Below are 18,493 nucleotides of genomic sequence, written 5' to 3'. Positions count from 1 at the left end.
GTATCTGTGTACCTCTGTAACCCTGACATTGGCTTGTATCTGTGTACCTCTGTAACCCTGACATTGGCTTGTATCTGTGTGCCTCTGTAACCCTGACATTGGCTTGTATCTTTGTACCTCTGTAACCCTGACCTTGGCTTGTATATGTGTACCTCTGTAACCCTGACCTTGGCTTGTATCTGTGTACCTCTGTAACCCTGACCTTGGCTTGTATCTGTGTACATCTGTAACCCTGACCTTGGCTTGTATCTGTGTACCTCTGTAATCCTGACCTTAGCTTGTATCTGTGTACCTCTGTAACCCTGACCTTGGCTTGTATCTGTGTACCTCTGTAACCCTGACCTTGGCTTGTATCTGTGTACCTCTGTAACCCTGACCTTGGCTTGTATCTGTGTACCTCTGTAACCCTGACATTGGCTTGTCTCTGTGTACCTCTGTAACCCTGACATTGGCTTGTATCTGTGTACCTCTGTAACCCTGACCTTGGCTTGTTATTGTTTACTCTGTATCTGCTTGCAGACATTTTGACTATAATCTCTAAGGACCAGTAAGCATATCTTCCTTGCATATAGCTAGGTTTGTGTGTTAAGGTCAGGTCAATCCTGACACCCCTAATGTAAGTAGTCAAAACATTTTAGAAAGATTTGACTTTTTACCGAGGATACTCTCAGTGTCCCTTTACTAAATGTAACTTCTGAGCAATAATAAAAGTCATCAGACTGGCTGCATCATTTACATTCCTGTTTGTGTATTAACCCACTATGTACTTTACCGGATCCTTTATGCCTCTGATGTGGAGGCAGATGTAATTTCAAATACTTTCTTAATCCAAGTGATTACATGAACCTAAATGAAACATGGAATCTTATTATAGAGAAAAATGTATGCAATCCTTCCTGCACAAGTTCGGCTGGGACAGTATTGGCTCAAGACTGTCAGGTCATGACCACCCCAACCTAGGCGCACTGCTGTCTTGTGACCATATTGACATTGGGATTTCCTCCTAATTTAGTGCTGTGTAACATGCAGACACTAATTACAATCAACAAGCAAAGCAAAGACACAAAATGAATTATAACTTTGCTTTAAATATATCCTTTCCTTTAAGAACATTTTGCAGTTGAATGCACGGTACAAATATTTTAACAGTTACTGGTGGTACAGGAAAATATTCGCTGTATTAAGTATGTTTAGTTAGTCTACGTTGGTTTACATTAGTGATCTGTTGTGAAACGTATTAATAATGTTTATAGGAAACATAGTTTGCAGTTTTTCTTAAACAATTAAAAATATATATTTTCAGGAATTGGTACCTTATTTCGATTTGAGGAATATAGGGAATATAGTAGAGAGGCTTGTTTATCTGGAATATGGATTTTAACAATAAATAGAACTTGTTGTTGAAGATCTGTTGACCTAATTGCATTGATAAAGTTAATCGATAATATGTTAATGTTTACAGTATAAATCCTATCTCTTATTATTTGTGTTGTTTTAAATAATCTAGCACAGGTATGGAAAGTCTTTAGACCAACCTGTTGTTGGACATTAATTTATCATCCTCAGTCAGTCAAATGACTGGTCGAACATCCAGAGAAATAAGAAAGTCCACAACAGCTACAAGGCTGAAGGTTATCAGTGATCTAGTGACATAGACAGTGCATATTTAGCCTCCAGTTTGTGATTTTCAATGTGAAGTTGTCAATTTTTTTGAAAGCACCAGCCTTCCAATTTAACGTGATTTTGCTACTTGAAGCCATGAAGCATTCTACCTGTGGGGCCGTAAAACCCAGAGTGAATGCAAGCAGATTACTTCCAGTAGAAGGGACAAGATTAAAAAAAAATGTTTGCACTATAAAAGGCTCCAGTCTGGTATGCCTGAAGTGTAAAGAGAAGCACCATGCAAATATTTACCTCGGGATCATCATAGACCTCAGGGTCTTTGTGCAAAGTTGGTGGGTAGATGGCAACAAAATCTCCTTTCCTCAGATTATATGCCTGATCACCCTCCAGCTCCAAAACAAAATCCTCCTGGACCACACGAATATTCATAGAAGCAGAGCACAATCGCAAGGACTCATTTATAGCACTGCCTGAAATGGGAGAAAAAAAGGATAACATGTTTTTTAAAAGTACACATCGCAATTGTTTTGCAACCTCTTGAAAATATGTTATTCACGGAATGCTGACAAGGCCAGTTTAACTTAATTAATAAAATAATATTATCTACTGAAAATCTCAAGACAATATTTATATATAAAACAAATAATTTCACTGAAGATTCCATCTGGGTCTCTTTGCCTCTTTACATTGTATACTGGACCCTCAGTATTGCTTACTTTGGCTACGGTGTGGATATAATATATATAGCATGGCATTACTTATTTTATATCTATATGCCAGCAAGATAGAGATATACAGTTGTTTTCATGAAATTGGGAAACATTAAGAAATTAAAGTGAATTTCAAATTTTTAGGCCATGACAGACAAAATCATGTGTTTTTATTTTTTTGGCCTAAATTTTAATTTACTTTGAATTCCTGACAGTTTACACATCAGTGAATAAATCTGCTATACTGCAGTTTTCATTTAAGGATACAATTTAGTCCAGACATCATCAAGCAATTTCCCTAGCGCAATATGTAAGTGACATATTATTTATGACTTATTGCATAGTATGCCCACTTTAAATCAACTCTAGATATTGGGAGGATATTCAATCGATGCCGCCATGAAGGCAGACATTCACGCTTTTCATACAGATGTCAAAGTAAAAAAAAAAAAAACATGTCCGTCCCAACAATATAATTTCCACTGATCAATATTATCATGTTCCAAACAGCAGTAGCTGGTATTACACAAAGCACAGAAATATAACACTTTTTTTTTTTTTTACAAACAGGTACAATATAGTTCATATCCATTGCTGGTGGGCAATCTATGCAACCTTCATCGAAAAATAAAAACAAACTTTAACCCCTTAAGGACACATGACATGTGTGAGATGTCATGATTCCCTTTTATTCCAGAAGTTTGGTCCTTAAGGGGTTAAAGGGCGCTCAAAATAGCCTTTTATGTTCCGAGATACAGACAGAAAAAAAGAATCCATGAAATAATGCTGACATATGTATAAAATAATTTCATAGCTTTCACAAAATGTGGTCATTTATTTATTCATGTAAGAAACAAAAGACATATTGATAATGATGTAACATATTTGACATGGAGACCACAATAATATTGATTTTAGATAAAGAGGATTAATGGTAGATACACTCTAATTCCATTTTTATTTACATGCATTTCACCCCTATTCTACAAATATACGCAAAAAGAAGCAGAATGTCCTTGCTCTCCCAATGGCCTTCACCTTTTGCTCCTAGCACGACAGATTTTATGGCTAATTTCCGGCAATTTATCCTGGCAGTTTGAGAAGGAATCCCAATGGGAATAGTATGAATAATTTGCATAAATCATTCTGATCGCATACATATCTGCATGTAGCTCCTGTCTAAATCTGCATCTTTCCCTTTGTAATCATAACTGACTATTTTTCAACTGGCTTATAAGGTGGATCTAATGGAGCTTGATTTTTTTTTTTGTTTTTTTTTTTGTTATAATGGCCTTTTTAGAGCAAAATAAAGCTGAATATAATAATAATTGTCTGATATGAAAAAAGCCTGCTACCGAGCAAGTGATCATTTAAGATAATAAATAAAAGCAACATGTTCACTAAGCATTCAGCCACTTCTCCACCGAAAGGTTAGTTATCAAAGACAGCAATTCTACAGCATACATGATGCATCTGAAAAAATATTATAACAAAGGTTCTTTCAGTAAAAATTAAATCTGTTGCAGCATGCATAGCAAATAAAGTAGCCTTGGATGCTTTCTCGCAAGAGGTTTTTCCTTAAGCGTGCATTTGTCTAAAGAAATGAGGCTGCGGTCAGCTTTGTGTGGCCAACGCTGTGATTCAATGTGACGTACAGTGAGTCTGTGCATATTCTTTTGGACTGCCTTCGTTACTATAATCAGGCAGAGTCAAATCGGCTTGTTGGTGACGAAGCCAAAGAAGAACTCCAGTTCTAGAATATGGCCTCTACTGCGGATAGCCACAAGGCACCTGACACGATAAATTTCAACTGGCAGCGTTCTGGCTACAAAAACTTTACACGGTATAAAGCCCAGCCTCCTCCACTTTTCCGATGTCTGCAGTCCTAAAAATACGAAGATGATAATACAATTGGAATATATGTTTAGAAATGGTAGGTGACATATGCAGCGACACCATTTACACAAACATTCCAGAAATGGTGAGAAGAGAGCAGGGGATGATTTGTAAACCTGCTACCGTGGTGAAATGGCAGGTTTTAAATCGGATATCGTGTGTATCACAACGTCACGTCGTATTGGTTGACATTTCTCCAGGAAGCATGGCAATCTGTGCCCATTGTGGTATCACAAATGACATTTGGGTAAGCATATCTTATGCAGAAGCTAATCACAATAATAGAGTGCAAAAGTGTGGCTTCGCAGCGAGATCGTAAATGACAAATCTGTTTTACCTTCCAGTACCAGTTTTCTGTGGAAGGCGAGCTTTGGCTGTAGCTCAGAGCGATCATGCCCATAATTATTAGATGACAAAAATAATGAATCACATTATGATAAACAAAGGACAGTCAACCAATATAGGAGGAAGAAAAAAAAAAAAGGACATTCAGCATGATAGTATACATTGCACAGATGCACAAGCATATACATTACAAAGAATTACAATAAACCTGCAGTTGTTATAGTTCAGCAAACACCAGCAAGTGCTGCTAATAGACCAGCTGGGTAGCTCGATATGCCATCCACTCTGCACCATGAGGTACAGTAAATTATCTAGCACAGTAGAGCAACATCTGTTTCCGAGCTAGTGTCGAACAAACAAGGCAATTTAAAGAATACCTAGGGATAACCAGGCAGCAAATGAACACGACCCACCTTTTTTTCACCTTATTTATTTATTTATTTTGCACATTTCATGCTTAAACCTTTCATTTGGAAAAATAAATAAAAGCCAGGTTACGCTGTCTGACGACTCGTCTGCAAGTCAGATTCTGGATTTTCAGTACAGGGGAATGTCATGTAAGAGAATAAACACATACATACACACATACACACACGATCACTGTGCTTCTACAACCTAACAACATAAATATTCCAATGAACTATAGACATTTTTTAAAGGAAATGTTTCAATATTCTTATAAATAGTCAGTCCTAAAACGTTATTTGCTATACTTAGCTCACATGCCTTGAAGCATTTGTCTTCCAATTTCCACTGAATAAATGCGTACTAATGAGTAACAGAGCAAGCTGCTAAACCAGAGCTGGGTGACTCGAGTTTGGCCTACCACCAGCTTTTGATAGGCAGGCAAATTGAGTTAAAATGAAAAGTCTTGTCAGCTGAAATGTTACACGGTAGCCAAACAACAGTCTGTCAATCACCTAATCAAAACAAGAGACTGCAGGTAATAAAAGGTCATTGGAATCGTTAGTGCAGTTGGCTTTTGTCAGTCGGTTCGTTTTAATTAAACATGATTTAAAAAAAAATTAGTGTAAACAATGCATAGCACCTAGTACTTCAGTGGGTTTGGATAAATAATTACATATTTGAGCATTGTAGATATATCACAATATTTTCTGAAAACATACCACATAGCATCATATTTTGGAAAATACCAAAACAGAAATTACTACGTGCGAGACACACGCTGAAGTCACAATGTAAGTAGGTTTACTTTAACAGCCATGACTCTGTAACTAAGTGGATATCGAATATATATGATTTCATTTAGAGATTTTACTGTTTCTATCATAGCCCTAAAAGTATTTATGTTTGGGCTTCTTTCTAATTGGTTAAAATATGTACAAAATATTACCATGTACCTCCTGCACATCCAATAAAAAGGTTTTATTTTAATATCCCTCTAGATTAATGATATTGATTTTAAATTGTGTGCTATTGCACAGTATTTAACCAACGACAAAAAATGAATTCTACTCCATACCCTGTTAAGAATGTTCATACTAATCTGATTATTTATATTTGTAATCTTTTGTTGGCTTAGCACAGTTAAGACAAATAGGTCAACCCAGTCACTGGCTGATGAACAAAAGACTATGAATATTGTATATAACAATGAGGGCTGTATTTAACTACCTGTTTGTCTATTTATTATATGCAAAAGCAGCAGCAATTTCCCAAAGAAAATGTGTTGTGTTTTTTTTGTATGAAATAAAAGGTACAAAATTACAAAATACAAAAATGGAAAAAAAAAGTGAGTTTATGGTTTTACAGACTACCTTCTGTTGGAATAAACAAGCATCAACTTTCTCCAGATTTATCAATCGTGGACAAGAGCTTAAGCACAGTATAGCACAGCACATCAGCTGTCAGACTGTGAGGAGAAGAACATTGCAAACTGGCCTAAGAGAGATGTACTGTAGGCACTACGGATATACACACCCTTCGTATTTTATTTCCATTACAGACCTCCTTCAAATTTTAATTATAAAATGTATTTATTATGATGGAGTGTTGTAAAGTATATTTAGATTACTGGGCCATGTTTTCCTGTAAAATAAAGCAGTTTCTTATCTCGAATCCACCAGTCTCCTCGACGTAGCTATGCTCTGCTCCCTGGCGATTATCACTAGTGACGGCCAATCCAATGTTTCTCATAAAGAGGCATTGCAGGGCACATGTGGGGCACCAGCAGTGCTATCATCCACTTTGAGCGAGTTTTTAAAGTGTGTGAGAGCACACTCTGGATGTCTGGTTGACAGCTTTCTAAAAAGTGCCAATTCCTTTTGATATTGGCACTTAAAAAATAAGAAAGAGCAGACCCTCTGTCAACCACTGAAGTGCTTTAGAGGTTTGGAATGTTCCATTAAATAGATTAGAGTTGCGTATTTGTACACAAGCCATTATATATATATTTAATGTGTCACCAGGTCTGGATTTACACTCCTTGATTTTATATGTATATATTTACATGTAAAAAGTCTGGGGTATTCAATTAGGTGCTTTAATGTGATTAGTTTGGAATACGATTGAATGATGAATGTGGCTAGGTGAGTGAATGGATCATGAGTGAGACAGGATTGGTAGAGTGTCTTTGTGTTTTTTAGTATGTGGGTAAAGGCTGCTTATAATGATAATTATAAAAAAGATATATACTGGAAATTCTCTCTAGCATATTCCTTGTATCCCCGTTTTACAAAATGGGATGACAGAAGTTTCGGCTCCATACTTGAGCTATTTTTAAAAATAAAATCTATAGAATAAATAAGAGAATGAAGTGAAGACGGTAAACTTTACTTTGAGAGTATTTGCTTCCATAAACTGCTAACTGTGTTACTCTCCAAGAAACATGAAGTGCACAACCAATAAACAGAACCCATAGTAACTGGAACAGGGCCAACAAGGATTGTCTTCAGGGCTTGAGATCTGCAGGAATACATGGGTAAGGCATTCATGTACTTTTCCCCAACAGGAATGGCATTCATGCAAGACTCAAGCCCTGACTTAAGTAGAATGATGATAAATAACACAGCCTGTGTTACAGTGTAGACTCCTGCACATTGGGGGCAGAATAGCAGGAGCACAGAGGGGCCACGAGAAGGGGACCCAGGCCAGCTTGGTGGAGCAGCACTATCCACCGCCTGACTGCCTGCTCTGAGCGGCTGTTTCAGCTGGTAATGCAAATTACATTTCCCAGCATGCCCACAGACCAGATGTCTTTGTTGCCTGCAAGATGGTGGTGGAATGAATGGTCGGCCCTATAGGTTGACTTAGTGTCAGCTCTCTGGGTGGCCCTGAATACCCCACTCCTTCTCTGCCTCTTTATTTGCCCCTTAGGGTTAATAAAACATGCAGTATACACAATCCACTACACCTACACTGCATCCACTATCCACTACACCTACACTGCATGTACAATACACACACAATGTATACACTATACAGAAAGACACATTAGATCCATTATATAAACACAACAAACTACATCCACTACACACACTGGATTCCCTATACATGTACACTACATTCCCAAAGATGGTGGTGGAAAGGATGGTGGGCCCTATAGGTGGACGTATGGTCAGCCTATTGGGTGACCCTGGAGACCCCTTCCCCTATCTGCCTCTTTATTTGCCCCTGAGGGCAATTAAAAACATATAAATGTACATACTCTAAACGAACAGTGAAAAAAGCATTTCCAGCAGTGTTTAGCAAATTATACAGCATAAATTGAGTGTCAACGCATTTCATAAAAAAATCCACTTTATCTTGATATGAAAGTAACAAAATAAAATAAGAGGCCGCAAATACAGCTATGAAGTTGATTTCAAATGTCAAATTAGGAGGCAATCTAAGTATGAAAATTAAGAATTACCTAGGCTTCGGCTCACCATTATAGGAACACTCTAAGCACCGGAACCGAGAAAGCTTAATGTAGTGATTCTGTTGGAAGCAAGCTGTCCCTGCAGAGTAAACAGTGACTTTTTTTAAAGAAAATGCTCCATATAGAGAGTCAATACATTTCTATGAGGATTGGCGAAGTATTGATGATCTCAGCCAGAGGAGGAGCAGCAGCTGTCGTGAGGCCAGCACACTAGAGGAATAATTGTAAGTATCTTACTACTTCTGGGGGCTTACAAAGCTAATAGCCCAAAGATCACTCTAACGCAGTGGTTTCCAAACTTTTCAGGTTCAAGGCGCCCTTAATATTTCAATATTTTTCCAAGGCACCCCAAGTCAAAATTTCTAGGTTGTGTATCTGTACAGTGCTGCGGCAATTACTGCGCTATAGTGTAATGTACAGTGTTGGTGTTTGAAGGGTGTGTAAAGGTTTTGTGTTTTAATACAGGGGTCTGTTTGTGTGTAATGTTTGCGTTTTATTGCAGGGGTCTGTCTGAATGTAATGTTCACTTTTAAATGTGAATGTACATTTATGTGAAGTATTTGTGTTTGAGTAAAGGTGTGTATTTTTATATTTTGGGGGGGTTTGAATGCAGGGTGTTTTTGTATGTAATATTTGTATTAGATTGCAGGAGTGCGCTTGTATGTTGTGCTGGTGTTTGACTGCTTGAATGTATGCACATACACTACCACATACATTCATACGAACGTACACAGATATTCATGCACATTAAGAGACAGATACATATAAATACACAGACACATACACACAAATTCATATAGACATCGACACATACATAGATACACACTGACACATACACACACATAGATACACACCGACATATACACACATGCACTCTAATACACACAAACATTGATACATGCACACACCATGACACAGATACACACACTGACATAAATACACACTCTGACACACAGATGCACACACAAAGATGCACACCCACACTCAAACACCTTGACACACACACTCATATATACACACACACACACTGATACACATACTCACACTTATACACATACTCACCTGATACATATACACAAGATCTACTTCTACCACGCTCATCCTATCCTAAGACATGCTGTCTTCCTTAATTCCCATATATTATGAACAAAAAAAATTACAATTACTAAAATTATCCTACTATTAGTTTCCCTATATCAGGAAAGTGTCTGTGACAAGTAATGGTTAATATGTAGATAGAATATATATGTCTATCGTTTCACGTATAAGTAACAAGTGTGTTTTAACTTTGTGTACAAAGATTGATAACATGCTGGAAGAGGGGTTATCTTAAAGAACATTTACTAAAAGAAAGTTCTAATAAACCAAGATTTCTTGAACAAATGGTAATACAATTAGGGATTGGTTTCAAAATGTTTTGATCGAATTGAAAAGGAACCAGTTAACATTATAAGCATAACTATTAACAAATGAATAAGCCAAGTTTAAAGACTGACTAACATAATTTTTTGTTGTAAGCCCAGATATTTTATTATTGCATATGCATAGGAATTGAGACTTTGGGCATTATAGTATATTAATTCTAGATCTGTTACTAGCAGCAAGTGCTTAGCCTTATGCCTATCCCATGCATGCTTAAACTCTTCTACTGAGTTAACCTCTACCACTACAGTTGGAAGACTATTCCATGCATCCACTACACTCTCAGTAATGTAATGCTTCCTGACATTATTTTTAAACCTTGGTCCCTCTATTTTTGAGACTATGTCCTCTTGTTATGGTAGTTTTCCTTCTTTTAAATATAGTCTCCACTTTTACTGTGTTGTTTCCCTGTATGTATTTAAAATGCTTTTATCATATTTCCCCTGTCTCGTCTTTTCACCAAGCTATACCTGTCAAGATCCTTTAACCTTTCCTGGTGAATTTTACCCTGCAATCCATGAACCAGTTTAGTAGCCCTTCTTTGAACTCTCTCTAAGGTATTCATATCCTTCTGAAGATAGGGTCTCCAGTACTGTATCCAGTACTCTAAGTGAGGTCTCACCAGTGTTCTGTACAATGGCATGAGCATTTCCCTCTTCCTACTGCTAATACCTCTCCCTATGCAACCAAGCATTCTGCTAGCATTCCCTGCTGCTCTATTACATTGTACATTGTCATTAACAGCCAGAAACTGGAGAACAAGAAATGTGAATTAAGGTATAGCTGTTTAACAATGCTTAACAAAATCTCCATTATCTTTTTCATTTATTTTGCAGAAGACAATGTTATTTGTCTATTTTGTATGTTTTAAATATACATTATCAGTGAAGAGTAGAATAAATTTTATCCCATTTGCGAGACATAAAATTGTGATAATGTATATTTGTGATATAAGTAGGAATTACATTTTGAGATGTTAGATATAAATTAATAAAATAAAGAACGAGAGTCAGGGATAGCGTCTGTCTCCACGGGCACAAGTCTGGTGTGGGAGATGTGGTGGGCTAGCCGCTGCGGGACACCCACGGAGTGAAACGTTCGAGGCTTGTGGAGACAAGATGAGCATGTTAGCCTTTTATTATTTTTCTCTAGGGAAAGCATAGGGCCAGTTAATAGTTGTTGTACATGGGCTATTTGCAGCCTCCATTGCATTTCTACCTAGTCTTGATTTCTGATGTATCCTCCATTGCTACATCACCTGTCTGCTCCCTTACCTGCCCACCCCCGCTTATTCCTCCCACCGATCCCTCCCCTTCATCTACAGTCCCCCACTTTCTCCTACTACCCCTCCCTCTACTCCACCTTCTCCTCTCTCCTCCTACTTCTCCTCTTCTCCTCCTCCTACTCCTCCCTCTACTCCACCTTCTCCTCCTCCTACTCCTTCTTCCTGCTCTTACTCCTCCTTCTTCCTACTCCTCCCTCTACTCCACTTTCTCCTCCTACCCCTCCCTCTACTCCACCTTCTCCTCTCTCCTCCTACTTCTCCTCTTCTCCTCCTCCTACTCCTCCCTCTACTCCACCTTCTCCTCCTCCTACTCCTTCTTCCTGCTCTTACTCCTCCTTCTTCTTCCTACTCCTCCCTCTACTCCACTTTCTCCTCCTACTCCTCCCTCTACTCCACCTTCTCCTCTCTCCTCCTACTTCTCCTCTACTCCTCCTCCTACTCCTCCCTCTACTCCACCTTCTCCTCTTTCCTCCTACTTCTCCTCTACTCCTCCTACTCCTTCCTCCTCTTCCTACTCCTCCCTCTATTTTTCCTTCTCCTCCTCTTACTCCTCCCTCTACTCCACTTTCTCCTTCTACTCCACCTTCTCCTCTCTCCTCCTACTTCTCATCTATTCCTCCTTCTCCTCCTCCTACTCCTCCCTCTACTCCACCTTCTCCTCCTCCTACTCCACCTTCTTCCCTCTCACTCTATCCACTACTCATTCTTCCATCTCCCCACCACCATATCTATATCCTTTATATGCTTCCTCCCTTCTTATTCCTCACCAATTTCCTCCGCTCATAGACAACTCTGCCTCTACCTGACAACATTATATTTTGAAGAAAAGTTGCTCTGGCCACTCTTCCGCCACTTCCCAGGGGGGAATACCACACTAACGGAAAATTATTCAGACATGAAAGAACTGTTTTGGGCACTCTCAAGGAAATAGTGCGGTCCTGACCCAGATTCCCATGGAAGTAAGACACCTTTAAGGGAGGTGGCTGTCCCTCATGTTTTTTCTTCACTAAGTCCCCAGAAATCTCATGAAAGGAACCTGACTCATTAGAACAAAACATGAACAATCAGTTCACAGATCTCTACAGAGGGGGGTCAGCAAGAGAACTGTGAATAGAAAGACAAATACCCCCCAATCTCACACAGAAATAGGTGAGGAAACCTCTTCTACTGCTCCTCATGGTTGCTTTGAACAGATGAAAGAAGAAACAAGACACCTTTCAACAGAGCATGCAGTAGCTTTACCAGATCCTGACTCCACTCTGTTTGCGGATAAAGAGGAAAGGTACCATACTGGATTTGCTGTTGCTAAAGAAGATCAGGTACGTCAAGCATCTTCACTTTCCTCACCCACATCTGCTCAAGACGCTGAATTGACAGCCTTCTCAGTGGCATACAAAATGCCTGAAGGAAGACATGCCAATATCTACACTGACTCAAGATATGCCCTGGGTGCAGCACATTATTTTGGATTAATCTGGAAGATAAGAAGCACCACTCAGCTGACCAAAAGCTGCCAACCAAGCCACAAGTGCACCAAGGGAAGTGGACAGAAGGGTGTCCGCTAAAGAAACTTCTATACTCACCATGTAGATCCTACCCACAGATTTCAAACTTCTGAAAGAATGACAAGCAGCTGCTGACCCTGAAGAAATACAAAGCTGGAAAAACAGAAAGGGGCAACCCTTGAAGACGGGCTGTACTCCAACACTCTCAAGCTCTGTTTACCCAAAAACATGTACTGGGCAGTGAGCCCATGGAACTTTATACCTATCCAAGACCCTCATGAACTCTTTGATCTCTAAATACTCCTAAGCACCTAGCTAACTCTCAATATCCCTTTCAAGAATCCAGGTGACAAAGAGCTACTGGGTCAAATATGCACTAGTTATAATAGACATTTTGTCAGGATGGCCAGAAGCCTAGCCGGTCATCAATGTGACAACCAAGACCATATACCCAGTAGTGCATTGTGAAAGTTGCAGAGATCACTCAGTGGATTCATTGTTCCAGATTCAAGACTCTCTCTCTCTCTGCAACATGAGAAGTGACATTTGTTGATTTTGACACACTTTTGACTCTAAAGAAAAAAATGACTTGTTAAATAAAAAGATACCAGCAAGTAGGTGTTTGATGGCCATAATAATGCCTGACCACCTGCCATCGATGGAAAGTCGAGGACCCCAAAAGGAGACCTCGTGAAGCTAAAGAGATCCAAACGCCAAGCTCCCTCAGGATTATTTGCCCATCCTGAGTTTGTGGTGATATTAATATTGACTAAATGATCCGAGTCCACCTACGCTGATGTAGCGTGGGACAGGTTTAATACTACAATGCATAAGCAAATGCGCCCTAGCCAAGGTTATTATGTCCATACACATAATACATGACAAGGTACTCTTGACACACCACATTCATGCTTCAGAACATAAAGAGGAGCACCCCTCTAAAGGGAAAGTTTGACACATATATCTATATATATTGATGCCATAGGTGTGCCAAGGGGGGTACCAGATGATTTTGCAGTAAAAGGAAAGTTTGAGTCCATTTTCCCAACCGTCACTGCTAATAATAATAATAATATTTTGATTTGCATTTATTATATCTATTGCAACCAACAACGTTTACCTGTCACCATGACTTGTTGTGCCTATATTCCAGATAACACAGGTCCATATGGTAATGTAAGCTTGTCTATTTATGATGTCCCTCTGAAGAACTAAGAAGACTTTAAGAACCGTTACTTCATAGGGTTTTGTGCCTTTGGGCTAACCTGTCTTCTGAAACTAACCAATAAAGTTTATCTTTTAGAATTTAACATTTCATAGGGGGGACTGATGTAGAATTATTAAAAATCTTTATTGAACTTGTACTGAATTATTGTACTAACTCCATTTTAACCTCACACTGTGACAAACCCTCCATTTTGTCCTCATTACCTGACAGATTCTCCATCTTAAACTACATTACATGACAGAATTTCCCAGTACATTTAATACAATGAACAGAGACTGTATTTTCTATAAAGACATAGCTGACTCCGGAATTATTGAATCTCCTGTAACATGCAACAAAGTATAACCAAGGCCAGAGCCAAGGCCATGAGAACACTGTACTAATGAAATGTTCTATTCATAAAAGAACCTTGCACCTGATCATGAGACTGACATCACTGACTGTGTAAAATGACGCTCAAGCCCCCCTTTCCACCGAGTAAATGTACCACCTCCCGGTGGGAGGACACCTAGCTAGTCACTCAAATCCGTGAGCCAATTAATAATATTGATGGGTGGACACTGATATAGTCACATAACATTTAATCCAATTAATGATGTTTATTTGTTATTATCTGATATTCAATGATGATGTCATTTTGCCTTTAAAAAGGTCTGCATAACTGTTTTCCAACTAGATGGCATTAAATTTTCTGAAGTGCTTTTAACCTGAACTCCATGTGTCAGTGTGAGCTTACTTCTGTGTATACGCAATTTAATCATCTCAGATTTGGACAGGAACAGATAGACATTTAAACATATTTGTTTATTTCTAAATTAATCTATATCACACTCATACTTACACACATCTGCATACACTCATACACACACACACTCATGCACACACACACACACACACACACTCATACACACACTTGCACACACACACACACACACACTTGCACACACTCATACACACACACACACACACACTCATACACACACTTGCACACACTCATACACACACTTGCACACACTCATACACACACTCATACACACATTTGCACACACTCATACACACACACTCACACTCATACACACACACACACACACACACACACACACACGTGGGATATTTCTTTATATCTCCAGCCACCCTCCTATTATCTTACCTTATGTATCCAGGAGGGTGGCTTGGAGTTCTGCTAGCTGGTGTGAGTTTGGAGCAGCTCCTGCAGTGCTCCTCTCCCCTCGTGCCTGCCTCCCTCCTGCGTTGTCTCCCTGCGTGATGCTGGGAGGAAGTGACAGGCTGTCATTCCTCCCAGCCGACCGACATAACAGATGCCCGGTCATGGCCTTAAAGGACTGCAGAACCCGACCGGGCCCCTGATCAGCAGTAATGTTTCCCCGGTGCTATAATAATAGCACCAGGGAAACCCTCTGCGACACCCCGACACCCCTGTGTCTATTTGTCTTTGTTTATACTTTTGGTCATTGTTGTTGAGGTGTAGCTGATACTCTTCTAGGCTTCCCTAGTGTCCCCAGAAGTCCAGGAGTTCCGCTTTGTATATATGTTTTTATTTCATGTAATAGGTTGTGAAAACTGAAATAAGTGGCTATACAACCCATAATAAGTATAAACATTTAGGTCACTGATTTTATGCTTGCTAGTATATTTAGTTTGTGTGTTTTATGGTGATTTGAAACACTATTGTTGCAGCACAATAATATATAAATGTTTTAGTTACAAGTGCCAATTTTCCACCTTGTTTAATTTTGTTCTCTTTTAACTACTCTATTTTAAATTTTTCATGAGGTGTTCAAGCAATAGAGTCTTGGCTCTACCAGACACTGTTATCTCCAGAGAATAAATATAGCTTCTTCTCATCCAAAGAATGTACTTTACCAGAAGTGACACAATCCACCTTTAGAACTATAGAGGTCATGGCATATTAGGGTTCTCAAAGTCAGCTGACTAGTTTTCACACTCACCATTTCCCTTGATTGCTCCGCTACGTCTTAGATGTGTCTATGACATTTTAAATAAGTATACAGACAATGAGGTTATATTATATTTTGAATGGAAGGAATGATGTTTAGACTACAAAGAAACGGAAATGTAATTTAAAGAGACACTATTGGCACCCAGACCACTTCATTTCAATGCAATTGCAGAATGGCAATGCTTTAATTGCAGGGTTTAAGTGTCTCTAGTGACTGTCACTCAAACACAACATGCACTCCTGAAGAAACAGCAGAATAAAATAAGTTTTAATTTTCCTCATACACACAAAAAGCCTGGAATACAGAGGGGCAGTGGCGGATCTACTGCAGTCACAGGGGTCACAGCTGCGACCGGACCGTCACTCAAAGGAGACCGGCCGCCCTGCTGACCCCTGCGACAGCAGTGCCCAGCCAGCCATGTGGTGTGGTACAGCCGCTGGGACCACGTATTAAGGGGCCTGTGACAAATTGCCCTTTGCCACTGGGCATTGGAGAGGACTGATCGCTAGCCTCCTGCCCTGCAACTATGGCCCTGGAATGTATTGCCCTTTAGAAATTACATTTGGGCATAATGGATTTTTGTATACTGTTTCTGGCCCTTTAACTGTGTTGTACAAAGAAAGGGTTTGTACTTTTAAACCGGCACTTCGGATGCAGTCGAAGTGCCGAAATCGTCGAAGTGCCGAAGCAGTCGAAGTGGCCGCCATTAGACACAAAAAGCCTGGAATACAGAGGGGCAGTGGCGGATCTACTGCAGTCACAGGGGTCACAGCTGCGACCGGACCGTCACTCAAAGGAGACCGGCCGCCCTGCCGACCCCTGCGACAGCAGTGCCCAGCCAGCCATGTGGTGTGGTACAGCCGCTGGGACCACGTATTAAGGGGCCTGTGACAAACTGTTACAGGGCCCATCAGGGGGCCCATGCTGTTAGGGCCACAAAGCGACTGGGTCCCCTGTAATGAAGTCAGAACTGGGAATAAGTGACTGCCCAGTTACTTCTTCCCAGCAATCACCGAGCCACATTGGAGGAGAAGGAGAGGAGGGAGTCAGAGTTGGAACTCTGACTCCGATTGGCCTGAGCCAGCCTCTGGACCCCAGGAAAGTCACCCTCCTGCACCTTTAATGTAGGAAAGAGGAGGGAGACTAAACATTTTGCATGTATGTGTGTCTGCATGTGTGTAGGTATGTATGTGTGTATGTATGTGTATCTGTATATGTATGTGTGTATTTGTATGTATGTATGTGTGTCTGTATGTATGTGTGTCTCTGTGTGTGTGTGTGTGTATCTGTCTGTATGTGTGTGTCTCTGTATGTATGTGTATGTTTGTGTGTCTATGTGTGTGTCTGTATGTGTATCGGTTTGTCGGCATGTGTATCTGCATGTGTGTCTGTATGTGTATGTCTGTGTATCTGTATGTCAGTGTGTGTCCTATATCTGTATGTTGTCACTGTTTGTATCTGCATGAGTGTCATTCTGTGTATCTAAATGTTTGTCCTTAAGTGTATTTGTATCTGCATGTGTGTGTATATGTGTATCTGTCTGTATGTATGCCTGTGTATCCGCAAGTGTGTCACTGTGTGTCTATGTGTCTATGTATATGTATGTGTGTCAGTGTTTGTGTCCGTAGGAGTGTAATTCTGTGTGTCATTCTGTGTGTCTGTGTATCTGCATGTGTGTCAGTGTGTCACTCACAATAACTCCCCTAATCCTGTCACTCATCCATACCATACTCACCACCCATCGCTCTGTCATATTCATCCTATTACACTCACCTACTCCAGCACTGTCACACTAAGCCACACAATCCTGTCACATTCATTCTCCATCCCTCTGTCACACTCGCTCCTCTTCCACCCAGCCACACTCACCCTATCACATTAACCCCTCCAATTCGGTCATACTCATCTCCCCCAACCATGCCACACTCACCCTGTGGGGCATAAATGAGACACAAGGAGGGGCTGGGGGGCGTGAATGTGACACATGGAGGGGCTGGGGAGGGAGGGGTGAGACGTATAGGGAGGAGGGGAGGAGTGGAGGAGGGGAGGAGGGGAGGAGGCCAGTATTCACACCAGGACCCAGTGGTTTCTAGTTACTGTTTTGAAGTTTTAGTAGGAGTCCTTCTGGGTTTTTGGGGACCTTATCTCTGTTCTCTCTATGGAAGGAGTAAAGAAGTATATTTTGCATCCATCTTTTTTACATGTAGCACTCCACCTTTTCACTAAATATGTATTCATAAAGAGACTCAGCCATTTAGCATTTTTATTGCATTATTATATGATTGCCCATACAATGCACCTATAATCTGTAAATCTACTCCACAGTTATTTTTATAAAGGTTTCATTGATGATTTCTAACTAGCCTTGACCCCCTGTAGTAAGAAGGGAATTCTGCTTTATTAGTTAATTTAGTATTACATATTCTCATGTAATGCTGGAAGCTAATTAAACATGTAGAAAGGGAAGACTTACAAATGGAATAGCACTGCTAATTCCACTGGAGTCCATGGTGATTCCTGCACTCTTAGAACTTTGGAATGCTCTTTAGAACGCTTTGAAAAATCTCCCTTTGGAAAGTTTTTGGGGATTCTAAGGGTTTAACCCCTTAAGGACCAA

At 39.9% G+C, this 18,493-nt stretch overlaps 1 protein-coding gene across 1 annotated transcript in view; it reads right to left on the bottom strand.

Moving 5' to 3' along the window:
• LOC134608506 (cytochrome P450 7B1) overlaps nucleotides 1-18,493 on the bottom strand; it is a 193,888-nt gene that overhangs the window by 14,291 nt on the left and 161,104 nt on the right. Inside the window, exon 5 of the mRNA XM_063451356.1 lies at nucleotides 1,915-2,093. Within this exon, the coding sequence (XP_063307426.1) occupies nucleotides 1,915-2,093 (179 nt within the window). The remainder of the gene's footprint in view (nucleotides 1-1,914; nucleotides 2,094-18,493) is intronic.

Source organism: Pelobates fuscus, chromosome 4 (assembly GCF_036172605.1).
Source record: "Pelobates fuscus isolate aPelFus1 chromosome 4, aPelFus1.pri, whole genome shotgun sequence".
NCBI classification, from domain to species: Eukaryota; Metazoa; Chordata; class Amphibia; order Anura; family Pelobatidae; genus Pelobates; species Pelobates fuscus.
This window is presented reverse-complemented; position numbering and strand designations above follow the sequence as displayed.